The sequence below is a fragment of the Caloenas nicobarica genome, chromosome Z, assembly GCF_036013445.1.
Source record: "Caloenas nicobarica isolate bCalNic1 chromosome Z, bCalNic1.hap1, whole genome shotgun sequence".
Classification (NCBI taxonomy): Eukaryota; Metazoa; Chordata; class Aves; order Columbiformes; family Columbidae; genus Caloenas; species Caloenas nicobarica.
Window position 1 is genome coordinate 77,559,161 of NC_088284.1, and position 14,710 is coordinate 77,573,870.

The window sequence follows — 14,710 nt, forward strand, 5'->3', positions numbered from 1 at the left end:
GAAAGTGAGAGTCCTTCTTCCAGCAAGGTCACTGTTTAAAGTGTATGGGGAACTACTGCCCTCCAAGCGGCAATTTAAAAAAAAAAAAAAAAAAAAAGCTTTCTCTCAGATTTGTTGGCACAATTCACTTGCTAATGCAGGGTGTATTTCACATAGTGTTTTGGAGGCAGTTGTCAGCTCAGTGTCGTAGCTCAGAGCTGCCTGGAAGCTCAAAGCAAATGCCTTGCTACTAATGCCTTGCTGTTGGAAAAACTGTATTTGCTGAGGCTTGTTGCTATAATAACCACAATTTTGTAGTTTCCAGTTGTCTAGGAATGAGACAGAGAGAATTTGAGTAAAGCTCGAAACATGGGCAAAGCAATCTCATATCTGCCTTCCAAATAATGTCTGGCTAAATCCACAGAACAAGGTGGTAGGAGTTGTGGGAGCAGATAGCTTGATAGAGATGAGGCTGCTGCTGCTCTTTATACCCACATTGAACTAGAAGTAAGCCCGGGCATGTATTTCCAACTCAAATGAACACACATATGTACATGCAAACACAGCTGGCTGTACAGATTGGCAATGACAGAAACATTCAGCACTCACGCAGGCAGAGACAACACCAGCAGCCTCATCCTGTTCCACTGTCTTATTGATCAGGATGGAAGTATGTTAGTGGAAAAACACATACAATACATATATGCAGTATGGGAGCCCCCAGTAAATAGCTAAGCCATGCAATCTGTCCAGGAGCTGGCCATGGATCCTCCATCTCCTCAGTTGCTGGCACCTGGAAATACAGGCCCCCAGTGCCCTCACACCCAGTCTAGTTGCTGATACTCAGTCTTCCTCACTCACAGATAAGCTTGCATCTCCCCCCAGCACGCTGTGGATCCCCCAGTAACTGGTCTAAGATACTTCGCTTACCCCAGTAACTGGCTCTGGACCCAATGGACTTCCAGGTACCTCCCACACGCACATGTGCGCTGTGAATCCCTCATAAATTGCTGCACAAGTCCCCCAGGCCTGAAGGTAAGAGCACATATATAGACCTAAACACTATGGATCTCTCCCGTAGCTGCCTTGCACAGTCAGTCTCACTGGTAACTAGCCCTTGGATGTTCTTGTCTCCGGCTGTCACAGGCACACACACAAGTGTGCAAATGAGTTTCTCAGTCAACCGTGCAACCTCATGGTCCTCCCTGTAGCTGGGCTGGATATCGCATGCCCTCTGGTAGCCAAATCATGGAGTCTCTGATGGTCCAACCCTAGACTTACTGCATCTTCAACACTTGGCTTCCCAGTGACTTATCCTACTCCTATCCTATCCTGACAGTGGTTGGTGATCACACACTGACATCCATGCCCAGCCGATACGGACACTCTCCCTCCTCTCAAGTGAGTTACTGGCATTGCAGACACACAGGGCCCCGATGGCCCCTGGGTCCCAGCTCCAGTAGCTGGCATACAGAGCTCCATGGATGTATACACGGAGTCCCCTCACCCAGGAAGAGTAATAAGAAATTGAGTTTAATGAGGAGACAAGATGGACTGTGCTGATCAGAGCAGAGCATGGCCAGACGAATGTACTGATCAATGTGGTTACATGTGATCCTTTTTCACCCTTTATTCCCTTGTCTCTGTGTTCTCCCAAGCTTGCCCGTCCTCAAACCTCCTTGATACCTCCCTTTCCCTGTATTTGCTTCCTTCCTTAAACATCCCATAACAAACCTTGTACAATCCCAAAATGCTCTTCCCTATATCCCATAGTAAGCTTCACACTCCTATAGTTGGTAACCCTTCTCAGCTTGAAAGGTGATCTGGAGACCCTTTCCACTGACTCATCTTGATGGATTTCACCCACTGGCTGATCAGGCTGGTGGGGCTCCTGTCGTAGCCCTGAGAGGACCTGGGGTGGGGTAGGGGTCTTGTTTGTCTGATTGGGTTGTTGGGGTTCCCCTGCCTGGTGTTATGATAGAATCATAGAAGAGTTTGGGTTGGAAGGGACCTTCAGATCTCATCTAGTCCAACTCCCCTGCCATGAGCAGGAACATCTTCACCCAGCTCAGGTTGCTCAGAGCCCCGTCCAGCCTGGCCTGGGATGTCTCCAGGGATGGGGTGTCTACCACCTCTCTGGTCAACCTGTTCCAGTGCTTTACCACCCTTATTGTAAAAAATTTCTTCTTCATGTATAACCTGTATCTCGCTCCTCTAGTTTAAAATGATCATCCCTCGTCCTGTCATAACATACACTTCTAAGAACTCTCTGCATCTTCCTTATTGGCCTCTTTTAAGTACTGAAAGGCCGCAATAAGGTCTCCCTGGAGCCTTCTCTTCTCCAGGCTGAACAACCCCAACTCTCAACCTGTCCTCCCAGCAGAGCTGTTCCAGCCTCGGATCATTTCTGTGGCTCCTCTGGCCCCTCTCCAACAGGTCCATGTCTGTCCTGTGCTGAGGGCTCCAGAGCTGGACACAGGACTCCAGGTGGGGTCTCACCAGAGCGGAGCAGAGGGACAGAATCACCTCCCTCCACCTGCTGCCCACACTTCTTTTGATGCAGCCCAAGATACGATTTGCCTTCTGGGCTGCAAATGCACATTGCTGGCTCATGTCCAGTCTTTCACTCACCAGTTCCCCCAAGTCCTTCTCCTCAGGACTGCTCTTAATCTCTTCATCCCCAGCCTGTATTGACACCAGGGGTTGCCCTGACCCAGGAGCAGGACCTTGCACTTGGCCTTGTTGAACCTCATGAGGTTCACATGGACCCACTTCTTGAGCTTGTCCAGGTCTCTCTGGATGGCATCCTGTCCCTCAGGTGTGTCAACTGCACCACTCAGCTTGGTGGCATCTGCAAACTTGCTGAAGGTGCACTCGATATAACTGTCTATGTCATTGATCAAGATATTGAACAGTACTGGTTGCAGTACAGACCCCTGAGGGACACCACTTGTCACTGATGTCCATCCAGACATTGTGCCATTGATCACTACTCTCTGGATGTGACCATTCAGCCAGTTCCTCATCTGCCTAGCAGTCCACCTGTCAAATCCATATCTCTGCAATTTAGAGAGAAGGATGTTGTGGGTGGCTGTGTCAAACTCATACATACAGAGAGTTGAGTGGAAAGGGTGTTGGAACTACATGAAGTTTATTCCAAAGTCCTATGATTTTCCGTTCTTAGATCAAGTAGCAGTTTTGAGAAGGAAAATGGATAGCCTATTCTAAGTTACTGTAGGTGTACATAGGCTTTTCTAATTAACTCCTCTTCATACTGCTAATTATGGGAGTGAAGGAAATGTTATTTGGTTTCCAGGCTGAGACTGAGATTTCAGACAGCCAAAGCCTCTAACTAGGCAAAATACTCTTAAGTACATCTCAAAAGAACAAAAATTTTTCAATCTTCTTAGCAAAGTTCTCATTCCTTAGTAAAGCAAGACTGTGGAAGTCTGGCTTAATGGATTTAAAGAAGCTGAAAAATCTAGGTTAAGTTTCTTCCCCTAAAGGATGAGAATAAAAATGTTAAAAAGTGAATGAAAACCACTGTATATAAAATAGTATTCTGAATTTTATGTCTGCTCTGACTGCAGCTGCTGTTCACCCTTTGTGATTCTATGTCCTACTGTTTTCCTCAGCCTTTAATAAAAACAAAGTCAAATCTGTTGAATTCTGTATTAGAAACATTTCGTATCAAAAATTTAAGGAAATCTTGGAAAGAATAAGTAGAAGAGTCTTTCCAGCTATCTGTGTCTCTTTTAGGTAGAAAAGACTACTCTTAAATGTAAATCAAGGTCATGCTGCAGGCACTAAGGAATGCATCTTCTTATGTATGTTACATATGCTTTTATCTTCCTAATGTCTCTCATTACTGTAAAAGGACAAGTGCTAAATATGTTTCTAACTCAGACACTTTTTATCATGTGCAAACACCTTTTTAGTGTGCAAAGATATTAAATACTATGCTTTCTGGAAAAACAGGACTCTTGCAAAACAAAAAAGATTATTATTTAACAATTCTAAAGAACTAAATCTCATACTGTGTTACTGTTTATTCTGCATTTAAGGTATATGGATTGCTTCATGACAGATTTTTTAATGTGTGTTGTTTTACTTGTTGGAAGAGGTTCTAAGCACTTTTTTGCAATTTATTGTTTACTATTGCAGTAGTTAAAATATAAAATTAAATGCAATAGAATTAAATTCATTTTTTTTATAATCTATTCAAAGAGGAAAAATGTTTTACTTTATAATAGCTATGGGATCTCGTTCTAATTACTTTCAATTTAAGTTTTCTTTGCAGGTTAGGTATTGAATTTAATAGCTGTACTCAATATTCACCCCTCCAGTGTATAACTGCACTGATACTGATTGAAATGGCAGTAAATATATACAAAAAAAGTTAACTGAAGAGAACACATATTGTTACATTTTTTAAAGCCTCACACCATTTAATATCAAATGCGGATTTTTTTATGAGTGCTGTAACAAGTAGAATGAAGTTTAGGAGGTAAAGATGTGCAATCCAAAAATTCCTTCTGTCAAATCCTGTGCTAACTTGACAGTGGAAAGTGGTATGATAGTCAGCAGTTTCAATGATAGATCATAAAATAGTAAGAGATCCTTTGTCGAAGATTTAGAGCTGTATTCTCTCATATTTTGTGCAGTTTGGTCTTTATCTTGTAATATTAACTTTCAGAGGAACAATCTTCCTGAGACCTAGATAAAGAGGCAGTATGTGTCTGAATCAAGTCCAGCAAAAAAGCACTTCGTAGGACTCTGCTTTTTCTGCACATTTAAATTACCTATGACAGGCTCACATGAAAGAGCAGTCTGATGAAGATTTTGCATAGGAAGAAATTGGTTTCTCCTTTACCTGAAGTTGTGAGCACAATTTCAAGTATGATGCTCATCACTGCTCTGATTGTGACATCTACTTGCACATCTACTGTCCCTTTTCAGGAAAATACAAATCAATGGCAGTTTGCCACCTAAGAGTTAAAAGAAAGGGCTGGTATCATAGTTCCTGTTACTAATTAGAATAAATGTATTTGTCTGAGTAATCTGAAACTGGCCTAAACAATAAAATAGGTGGTAGTAAACAAAAATAACAGTTATGATGAGAATTCTTCCATAAAGAGATCTGACAGGTGGAGAGAATGAAAAATAGTTCTGATGAAGTGCCAGATGCTCCCCACAAGCCTTCCCAAAAGTAGGAAAAAAGCAGCCATTAAAATAAATAAAATAAATAGAATTAGTAGATTCTTTGGGCTTAGCCTGAGACTTAGAAGTTCATAAAAAGATCAGTGCAATTATCTCGATTTTGGTGACTGAGTACTAGGAAGCTGAGTACTTCTAGCACCTGTGTCTACAAAGGCTATTGGATGCTATTGGTTTGGATGATTTATGATCAAGCTATTCATTATGTATCAAGCAAAACAAACATGGTTTTGCAGGTTTCTTGTTATTGGTTTGCTGTTTACTCTGTCCACATCTCGTAAGGGGGTATGAAATACAATATTTGGCTATTTTTACTAACTTAAATGCTTTCCATTTCAGTTATTCAGATATTTTGATTGAAAGGGAGGTGTTAATGCAGAAGTACATTCACCTCGTCCAGATTGTAGAGACAGAAAAGATTGCTGCCAATCAGCTTCGGCATCAGCTTGAAGATCAAGACACAGAAATTGAAAGACTTAAGTCTGAGGTATGTGCCAGAGTCATCAAGCAACCATTGAATTGTAACATTTTTCTGTGTGCATTGCAATATTAAATATTTATTTAATATTTGTGAAAATAACGGAACCCAGGAAGGTTTATATGTAACAGTCCTCCTATGGACCCTTGGCTAAATATTTTTCTTAGATATACTGGGAACTGTTAAACTTATTGGATTACTTCTTTGTCAGAGACTTTAAGATGACATGTTACTTTGCAGTACGGGTTCCACTGGTTGTATTATTTCCTACCTGTCTTCACATGGGGAGTTTGACCCTTGGCACTTCATCTTTTGTTGTGACAGTATTGTGGACTATTCCAAATTGCTCTGTTTCACTGAATGTTAAAAATTTTGTTGCAGTCCTGAGCTGCTAAGGTCTGAAAGGCTTGCTTGGTTTTGAGAGGAGAACCACATCTCTTCTGATCCTTCCTCCCTCTGGATCAAGAGCCTTGTTGGTATTCAGAGAAGCATGTTCAAGTCCTTCTGGCCAAATATGTGCTTGTCATTCTGTGCAGCTTTAACAAGCTTGAAGAAGGGGAAAATATTTTTTTGCTAGTTCTGTAACTAGTTTCATTAACTTGACAAAGCATTTAATAAATGGTTGTTTTTGTCAGATTATAGCCCTCAATAAAACAAAAGAAAGAATGCGACCTTATCAAGGCAATCAGGAAGATGAGGATCCAGATATTAAAAAAATTAAAAAGGTAAGCACACAGTCTCCTGTGCTTGAGAGGAAAAGGGTGGAATGGAGGCTGTACTCGTGTAATTTAGCCTGTCTAGATTTTTGTCAATTATTGTTTCATTAAGTACACTCAAATTTTGAGATTCCTTTTGCCCCGCTCCCACTTAAACCTCTTAAATTACATCAGCTTTGTATGTTTCAGTACCACATTTATCCCATGGTATATTTGTTACTTAAGTATTTATTTTTAATTGCAAGGTATATGTTCTGTTTCTTAAGCTTGCACAATGCATTCAATTGCTTTTAATGACTGAAGTTGTCATGGACTACGTTCTGTGGGAAACAAGTGCATAGTGTCTTTATACTTCCTTCTAACAAAAATTATCATAAAGATATGAAAGAATGACTTATGTTCTGTCACTTCAGCTGGAATACAAATACTGAAAATGCAGGGAACAGTCTTGTTTTAGGTTGTAGCCGATCTGTTTGATGGTGATTATTCCAGGATACGGTGGCAGTGTTTTTAGAAAAAGGTACAGAATTCTACCAATCCCTATGACATTTAAATGTGCAGCTTTTGGTAGTATCGCTTAAGGCTGGATATAACCAGTGTCCAGAACTGTGCCCATCGCTGACTCCTGCAAATCCTAACACATGACAGGAATGGAATTCATGCTTGAAGATGTGGTGCCGTATGTGTCACCTTTACTCTCACAGTGCTCAGTCTCTTAAATTGCATAATATCCTTTATGGTATGTGGACTTAGTTTCTGGGTCACGCAATCAGTCTGAGTCAGGGTGAGCACTGAGCTGGTAGTCCTATGTAGATAAACATGGTAACAGAAGCTGGAAACATCTCTTTTAGCAGAAGGAGAGCTTTGATTCTGTATATAGTTCACTACATTCTGCATCTTGATTGTTTTGACAAAGGACCCTTTTTTTTTTTAAGTTGTTTATTCTGAGTAAACTGCTACCAGTAAGATTTTGCATTTCTCTTTCAAGATGAATGATCTTCACATCACGATCAGGGCAAAGACATACTGAAATTTCCTGTGACCAGATGTAGACCTTTTCTGTAATCTCTAATCCACTTGTAACTTCAATGGAAATTACACTTCAGTAGATTTTTGCCTTTTCTGGATAATAGTATTGTTGACCTAAGTGTGAGGTACTAAGCAGTATATTTATACTTAAATATATGTGCTAAGTGATGTGTATTCAAAACACAAAGCAAACTGAGTTTAACAATTTTAAATTTCAGAATTAGATCACTAATGATGTACAAACTAATGTACAAAATACAAACTAATGATACCAAGTGTGTCTTGAAATGTCTTACCTGGAAGTATCGCACAATACTTTTGAGGGTGTAAGAGAAAGGGAAGTAAAATGAGTTAAAAGACATGCACAGTGGGCAGCATAATTGTGCTGACAGAAGGAGTTTATACAAAGGTACATTTGAGCTTGTGGTAAAAGGCACCTTAATATGTATGTGACAGCTTTTCAGTCTTTTTTTCTGACAACAAATATGACCAAGTGATTGTGGGAATTTCATAAAAAACCAGAAATTTTAAAAAATTGAGGAGCAATTATAGATCAATAAAGGCTTTATTTTTTTTTAACAGAGGCATTTCATTTAGAGGGTTATTTCTACAATGAAGAGCTTACAATAAGTCGTGTAATATTTTTTTCTCATTCTTCCTTTTTGCTTGGTCCATTTTTAGGTCCAGAGCTTTATGCGGGGCTGGTTATGTAGAAGAAAATGGAAGACTATTGTCCAAGATTATATTTGCTCTCCCCATGCAGAAAGTATGAGAAAAAGGAATCAAATAGTTTTTAACATGGTGGAGGCTGAATCTGAATATGTGCATCAACTTTATGTTCTTGTGAACTGTTTTCTGCGTCCCTTAAGAATGGCCGCAAGTTCAAAGAAGCCACCTATCAGTCATGATGATGTTAGTAGCATTTTCCTCAACAGGTATGGGGGGTTTTGTTTGCTTTTGGGGGGCTTTCACTACCTGCTTCTTCCCATTCTGCTTCAAGTTTACAGTAATAACATCTGGCACTTGTTATTTTTCTCTGATATAAGTAGTGTCACCGAGGCAGACCATGTTTCCAGGAATAAAAGGGAAGGTGCCGTCGGTGATGCTGTTTGAAACCAGCTAGTCCTCTTTGCCTCCTTACGTTCTATTTCTTCCTCTGCTACAGAAAGGAAAGGACAAATCATGCCTCTTGGGGCAGTTCTCATAATTGTCTGTCACCCCTCCTGTTTTCTTTTATTTTAAGAGAGCAAAATTGGACTTAGTGGCCTCATATGATCCAGATAAGATCCTGCGGATGAGTACATCAAATCTTCTATTTTCTGTTGTTCTGCCTAAGGAGCCTCCTTCCCTCTCACTTGTCATATCCTACAGAAAAAAAAAAAATAATTACTCTTTGCATTAAACATCCAAGTACTATCATAAAAAGTATGTACAAATAAGCCAGCAGGCATCTAAACTTTAATACAGGATTGGGATTGCATCCAAGTCTACCCAAAACTTCTAAGAAATAGAACGTGTTCCTTTAGTTATGAGACAGGTTTCTCTTTCATGGCTCATTCATGATCACTGTACACTTTCTCTTAAAACTGGGATGTCCTCTATTTCTGTTGACCTCCTGAGCTAAAAGTACAATATCAAGGTTCATGGTACAGAAAAATTGTAAGCTTCAAATCTTTAACAGCAGCAAGCGAGAATGTAGGTGACTACCACTGGCTTGAGGTTTTCTGTACCTTATTGATCCTCTTAAACTACTGAATGCCTTGTCAGTGATATTATCGGAAAACCTATTCATTAAACTGGAACCTATTATTTAAGAGATGCTTTTGTTTAAAAGTGTTAAACAGAATATGCTTTCTACATCAAATATGATATATTTTGTAGAGAATACTACACTAAAAATTTTAAACAATGCAATAAAAGGAAGCATTTGCTTCCATCATAATAACAACTATCTTCTGGGTTTTTTTCTAGCAAAATGCAAAATGTACTATTAACCAGGAAGATATGTTTCTCTGTGAATTGTTAATCGGAAAATAAAACCTGAATTATCTCTTTGTTTGTTTGAATACTTGTTTTTCAGTGAAACAATCATGTTTCTTCATGAGATATTTCATCAAGGCCTAAAAGCAAGAATAGCAAATTGGCCTACTTTAATCCTAGGTAAGCTACTATATTTTCTCTAGGGGTGTTTTTGAAATTACAGTGAGGTTGGGGTTTTTTTGTTTGTTTTTGTTTTTGTTTTTTTAAAGACATGACTTTTTTAAAGTTCTTTTTGAATAGAACAAGTTTCCAGAACTAACACCATGAGATCTAGTGGAGTGGGATTCCCATGTGGGCAGTAATAATTGTCTTGCAGCCTGTAAATGAGAACGTCTCTGCCCTAAGCATTGATTAGACATAGTCCTCTGAATTTTTGGTGGTATTGTCTAGTTATTAACTAGTCAGAACAACCATGTTTTGGCAGGTGAAAAGAACTGTATTTAATGTTTCTAAAATCTCAGTATATTGGAAACAGAACTGATTAATTTCCTTCAGTAGAACATAGTTGTTTCTTTTAAAATGTGTTTCAAGAGATGGGTAGCTGGAAAAAAAAAAGCATTTCTTGACTTTTTGTAGCTGACTTATTTGACATTCTGCTGCCAATGCTGAACATATATCAAGAATTTGTACGAAATCATCAATATAGTCTACAAGTACTGGCAAACTGTAAGCAAAACAGAGATTTTGACAAACTCTTGAAGCAATATGAAGCCAACCCAGCATGTGAGGGGAGGATGCTGGAAACTTTCCTTACTTATCCCATGTTTCAGGTAGTGTCTGTATATTTTTAGTAACTATTTGTTTTTAATGTTTGGTTGATTCATTTTGTGTTATTAACATTACGACTGATTGAAAATTCTTCTTGCTTAACTAAAAATACTCTCATGCAAATTAATTTAATTTTCATTTATTTTGTTATTATACTGGAACTCTGCCTGTTTTTCTCCAACTATACTGATTCATCTCTATTCAGAATCTTATATATGTTGAAGGGGAATGTGGGACGAGGACTAGTGCCAAAAGAAAAAAGACCAAGAAGTAATTATTTGACTTTTGCCTGCTGCAGGATTATGAAGCAGTCCAGGGATAATATACCTGGTACAGCGAGTTAGAGCAGCCACAAACTTTTTACTAAGAATATATTTCGAAGCTTTCCTCCCACTTTGCTCTCCAGTGGCCTGGTCTTTAGAAAATGAAAAATAGATTGCAAAAGTTTTAAAAGCTTTATTATCCTTCTGATATTTTGGATTGATCTGCCTGGATTGATTATTTGTGGCTGTTTTAAGAGGTCTATGAAACACTGGTCTGATGATTTTGTGACTTTTACATTTAACCTAACATTTTACTCATCACTAGAATGGTGAACCCCCTCAGTTTGTTCAGTTACTGGCAAACCAAGTAGACAAAAAAAACCCCAACAAACTATCAGAAACACTTGTGTTAGTGCTAGTTATTCATATTAGCCTAAAGGGCCACTAACACCTGTAACAATATATTTTTGGTTTTGAGCTTGTATATTGTAGAGTTTTTGGATTTTTTGGTTGAGCTGAAACAAGGTCATGGGATCTTAGAAGAAAGAGGGCTCTGTTGGTATGTGTTGGAGAATGTAATTGCTGATGACTTTTTACTGCAGCATAATAAGTAATGTCTCATTTTCCTAAATAACTTTTATTCTATAAAGACAAGTTATAGTGGAGCATCACTTGGTTCTTGTCAAAAACCATGAAACTGCATTTAGTAATATTAAATGGATCAGGGTACTGGTGCTACCCTGTGCCTTTAATAGTCAAATACTGCTTATTCTTCAATGTCCATTAGTGTGAATTTTACCTAAATGCCAGCAGGTCAGCTGGCATTTTCAAAGTGACAAGAAATTTAGATGCATATATCCTGTTAAACTTGAGGGAAGGTATGCATGGATGTTCCAGGGACTTTTGACAGTTTTCTCTATTGGCACTTGGATAGCAGCATGAAACAATGAAATTCAGTGTCATATTTGTGGCTGCTTCTGATCTGATCTTTTTCTTAAATTGTAATAAATGGATGTTCTTCTTCCTCAAACTGAAAACATCATAAGCATATGCAGTCTCTAACACCAAAAAGTTTGGTAGTTTTTCAAGTAGTTATGTTTAAAATGCATGTATAATCCTTTAGCTGTGGATATTAATTTAAAAAATACTATGCTTGCAAAACTTTTCTGACAAAGGTAATGGCTAATACCTAACAAAAAGCTGTATTGAAATTATTCCTTTAAGGATTTACTGATTTTATACCTAATTTGTTTTAAGATTCCTAGATATATTATAACACTTCATGAACTTCTGGCTCACACACCACATGAACACGTTGAGCGAAAAAGCCTTGAATTTGCTAAATCTAAACTAGAAGAACTTTCAAGGTAAGATTTTTCTACCTTATGTTTCTTAATCTTGAATCAAAGGTTTTGAAAAGAAAAATCTGTTTACTTTGGTTTGGATTTGTTCTTTTTGTTTAAAAAAAAGTCTCTTGAATAAAAGGAGCAAAACAAAAACAAAACAAAGATAATGAACAAAACCCCTCAAAACAACCAGCCAACCAAAATCACCACAAAACCCACAAACAAACAACCCCCCCCCCCCCGCCCCAACCGAATGTTAACATTTTGGCTTGTTTGTTTGTTTTGACTAACATAAATCTACAAGTCGCTCCTTGTATTTTGAGTATGGGAGAATTGGAGTTGCCATAGGAACTGCCCCTGGGTTAAAAGCAAAGCAATTTTCTGTACACAGAGATTTTTTTTTCACAGTTTAAAGAAAAAGGTAGTTTCCAATACTCTATGACGATGGGAATCCATCAGAGTCTTGAAAAGTATTCAGGTCTCAAAGTATATTATACTTTATGTGTGTTAATGAAATAACCAATTTTCACATATGCTTCAAATAATTCCAGCTAAACAGCATCTAAAGGTATATTTTGACATCAGATGCTCCCTGTAGAAACCTGCAAAATGAATCTTTTCCCTGAGCTCCCAGACCATTCTCAGACATTTCCCTCTGTCAGCCCAGTAAGAAATTAGTTCGTTATCTCTGGGAAACAGTTTTCTGCTGCGAACAATTAAATGCTGCGTGAACTCCAGGAGTATCCTGAGTATCTGGAGTATTGACCAAAGATGTACTTGGAGAATATTTAGTTTAAAAGAGGGATTTTTTTATAGCTGTCGTTAATTGCGTGCTCTTGACTGCTCAGTTTTCTTTTTCTGTTAAGACAAAGATTCTACCCTGTGCAAACTACCAGTTAATTTGGAGATTGTTATTTTTTCCTTTTTGTCCTGTTATATCTTTAACAGCAGCAGCTTTCTGAGTCAGGTCGTGTCGTGTCACTTCTTCAAGCTGTAGCTTCTTAAAGAGCTGGGCAGTCAATTTCTCTTGCAGAAATGTCTGTGTTTGACTCTTGCAGTATTCAGCAAGTTCTGCCCTGTTCTGAGGCCATCTGAAGCAGAAAGAAGTAACATCTCCTTTCCACTCAATCAAAGCAGAGAATTTCTCTGGCCAGGGTTATGTGCACAAGCAGATCAATCAGCTCTGACGTGGCTTCATCTCATAAGTCAGAGTTCATTGCTGATCCAAATAATTTGTCACTGAACATTCAGAATCGGAGGCTGTGAGGTTGATTGATCCTCCTCTGCCCATAAGGCAGGCAGTACAGACCAGAAATCTAAAACTTTGTGACTCATTTCCATCCCTTTAATCGAGTTCTGAGGGAGGAGGAGCTTTCAGATAGTGCAGTCTGTTCCCAGTTTAGGAAAACACTGTACATCGCAGCACCATATAAACTCTGGGCTGGTTTCAGCCTTGAAAAACATCTATATTTCTCTGTGTAAGGGTAGGATGCCTATGAAAAAAAAAAAAGTGGAAAAAATAAGTGGTGAGCCATCAAGGCCATGGTTGTTAGAGGAAGCAAGGGGGCCATAAATGGTACATTCAGATGTAGAGTGAAGGAGAACAGAGTGGGAAGCTGAAGTTAAGGGAAGGGACTCTACAATGTGTAATAACCGATACAAAATGCTAGGAGACATTTCCAGGTTTGTGACAGCCCGGTCTATTAAGAATCAAGAAGTACTTGTTCTATCAGCTGTGAAGGGTTTTTAGCTTGGCGGCATCTGTCAGATATGTTTAGGAATAATCTAAAACAAGTCTGGCAAAATTGGTTCCACTTCTGAAAAAATGAAATTATTTGAAAGGGAAGGAAAAAAGGCAAAAAACTTGCTCTGGAGTGATTGCGTACTGCATGTTTACATCTGTTTTGTAGCAGGTGGCAAAGGACATCAACTACCTTCTGTGTCTACACTGTGTAAGTGCAAATGAAAATAGACAAAATGAGTGCAAGATACATTTCAGAAAATTCAAAGTGCATTTTGTATTGTGTCTAACAGGGTGATGCACGATGAAGTGAGTGACACAGAAAACATCCGGAAGAATCTAGCCATAGAAAGAACGATAGTAGAAGGCTGTGATATATTACTAGATACCAGCCAAACTTTTATACGCCAAGGTAAGACATGCTTCTTTAAAGCTATCTATATAATCATGGAAAAAATGCATTAAAACCAGCAGGATTCATGTTGACATCATTGAGCAGGTCACTGCACTGGGCACAGCTAACAGCTTAAGACTACTCATCGTCCATTGAGAGTAAGTCACAAAATACCCTGATGTCAACTAATTTTGGGCTATAGTTGAATCCCACATCTATGTTGTTTTCTACAAGAACGCTGTCATAGAGTAGAACCATAGAATAGTTTGGGTTGGAAGGGACCTTCAAAGCTCATCCAGTCCAACTCAGGGACGTCTTCACTCAGCTCAGGTTGCTCAGAGCCCCGTCCAGCCTGGCCTGGGATGTCTCCAGGGATGGGGCATCCACCACCTCTCTGGGCAACCTGGGCCAGGCTCTCACCACCGTCTGTGTCAAAAATTTCTTCTTCATGTCCAGCCTGAATCTCCCCTCCTTTATTTTAAACCCATCACACCTTCTCCTGTCACAACAGGCCATGCTAAAAAGCCTGTCCCCGTCTTTCTTATCAGCCCCTTTTAAGCACTGAAGGGCCGCAATAAGGTCTCCCTGGAGCTTCTCTTCTCCAGGCTGAACAACCCCAACTCTCTCAGCCTGTCCTCATAGGACATGTCAAACAGCAGCACGAGTGGTAGAGCACCCATGGGGTACCTACTGCCCAGACTGCGATCTGCAAAGGGATGGAAATTACCTACAGCTCCAC

At 39.2% G+C, this 14,710-nt stretch overlaps 1 protein-coding gene across 2 annotated transcripts in view; it reads left to right on the forward strand.

Moving 5' to 3' along the window:
- The window catches only part of RASGRF2 (Ras protein specific guanine nucleotide releasing factor 2), a 127,264-nt gene that overhangs the window by 45,809 nt on the left and 66,745 nt on the right, over window positions 1-14,710 (forward strand). For both annotated transcript variants that reach the window (XM_065656759.1, XM_065656760.1), the window contains exons 3-9: window positions 5,536-5,683; window positions 6,310-6,399; window positions 8,101-8,354; window positions 9,500-9,579; window positions 10,036-10,229; window positions 11,748-11,857; window positions 13,871-13,989. In XM_065656759.1, the coding sequence (XP_065512831.1) occupies window positions 5,536-5,683; window positions 6,310-6,399; window positions 8,101-8,354; window positions 9,500-9,579; window positions 10,036-10,229; window positions 11,748-11,857; window positions 13,871-13,989 (995 nt within the window). The remainder of the gene's footprint in view (window positions 1-5,535; window positions 5,684-6,309; window positions 6,400-8,100; window positions 8,355-9,499; window positions 9,580-10,035; window positions 10,230-11,747; window positions 11,858-13,870; window positions 13,990-14,710) is intronic.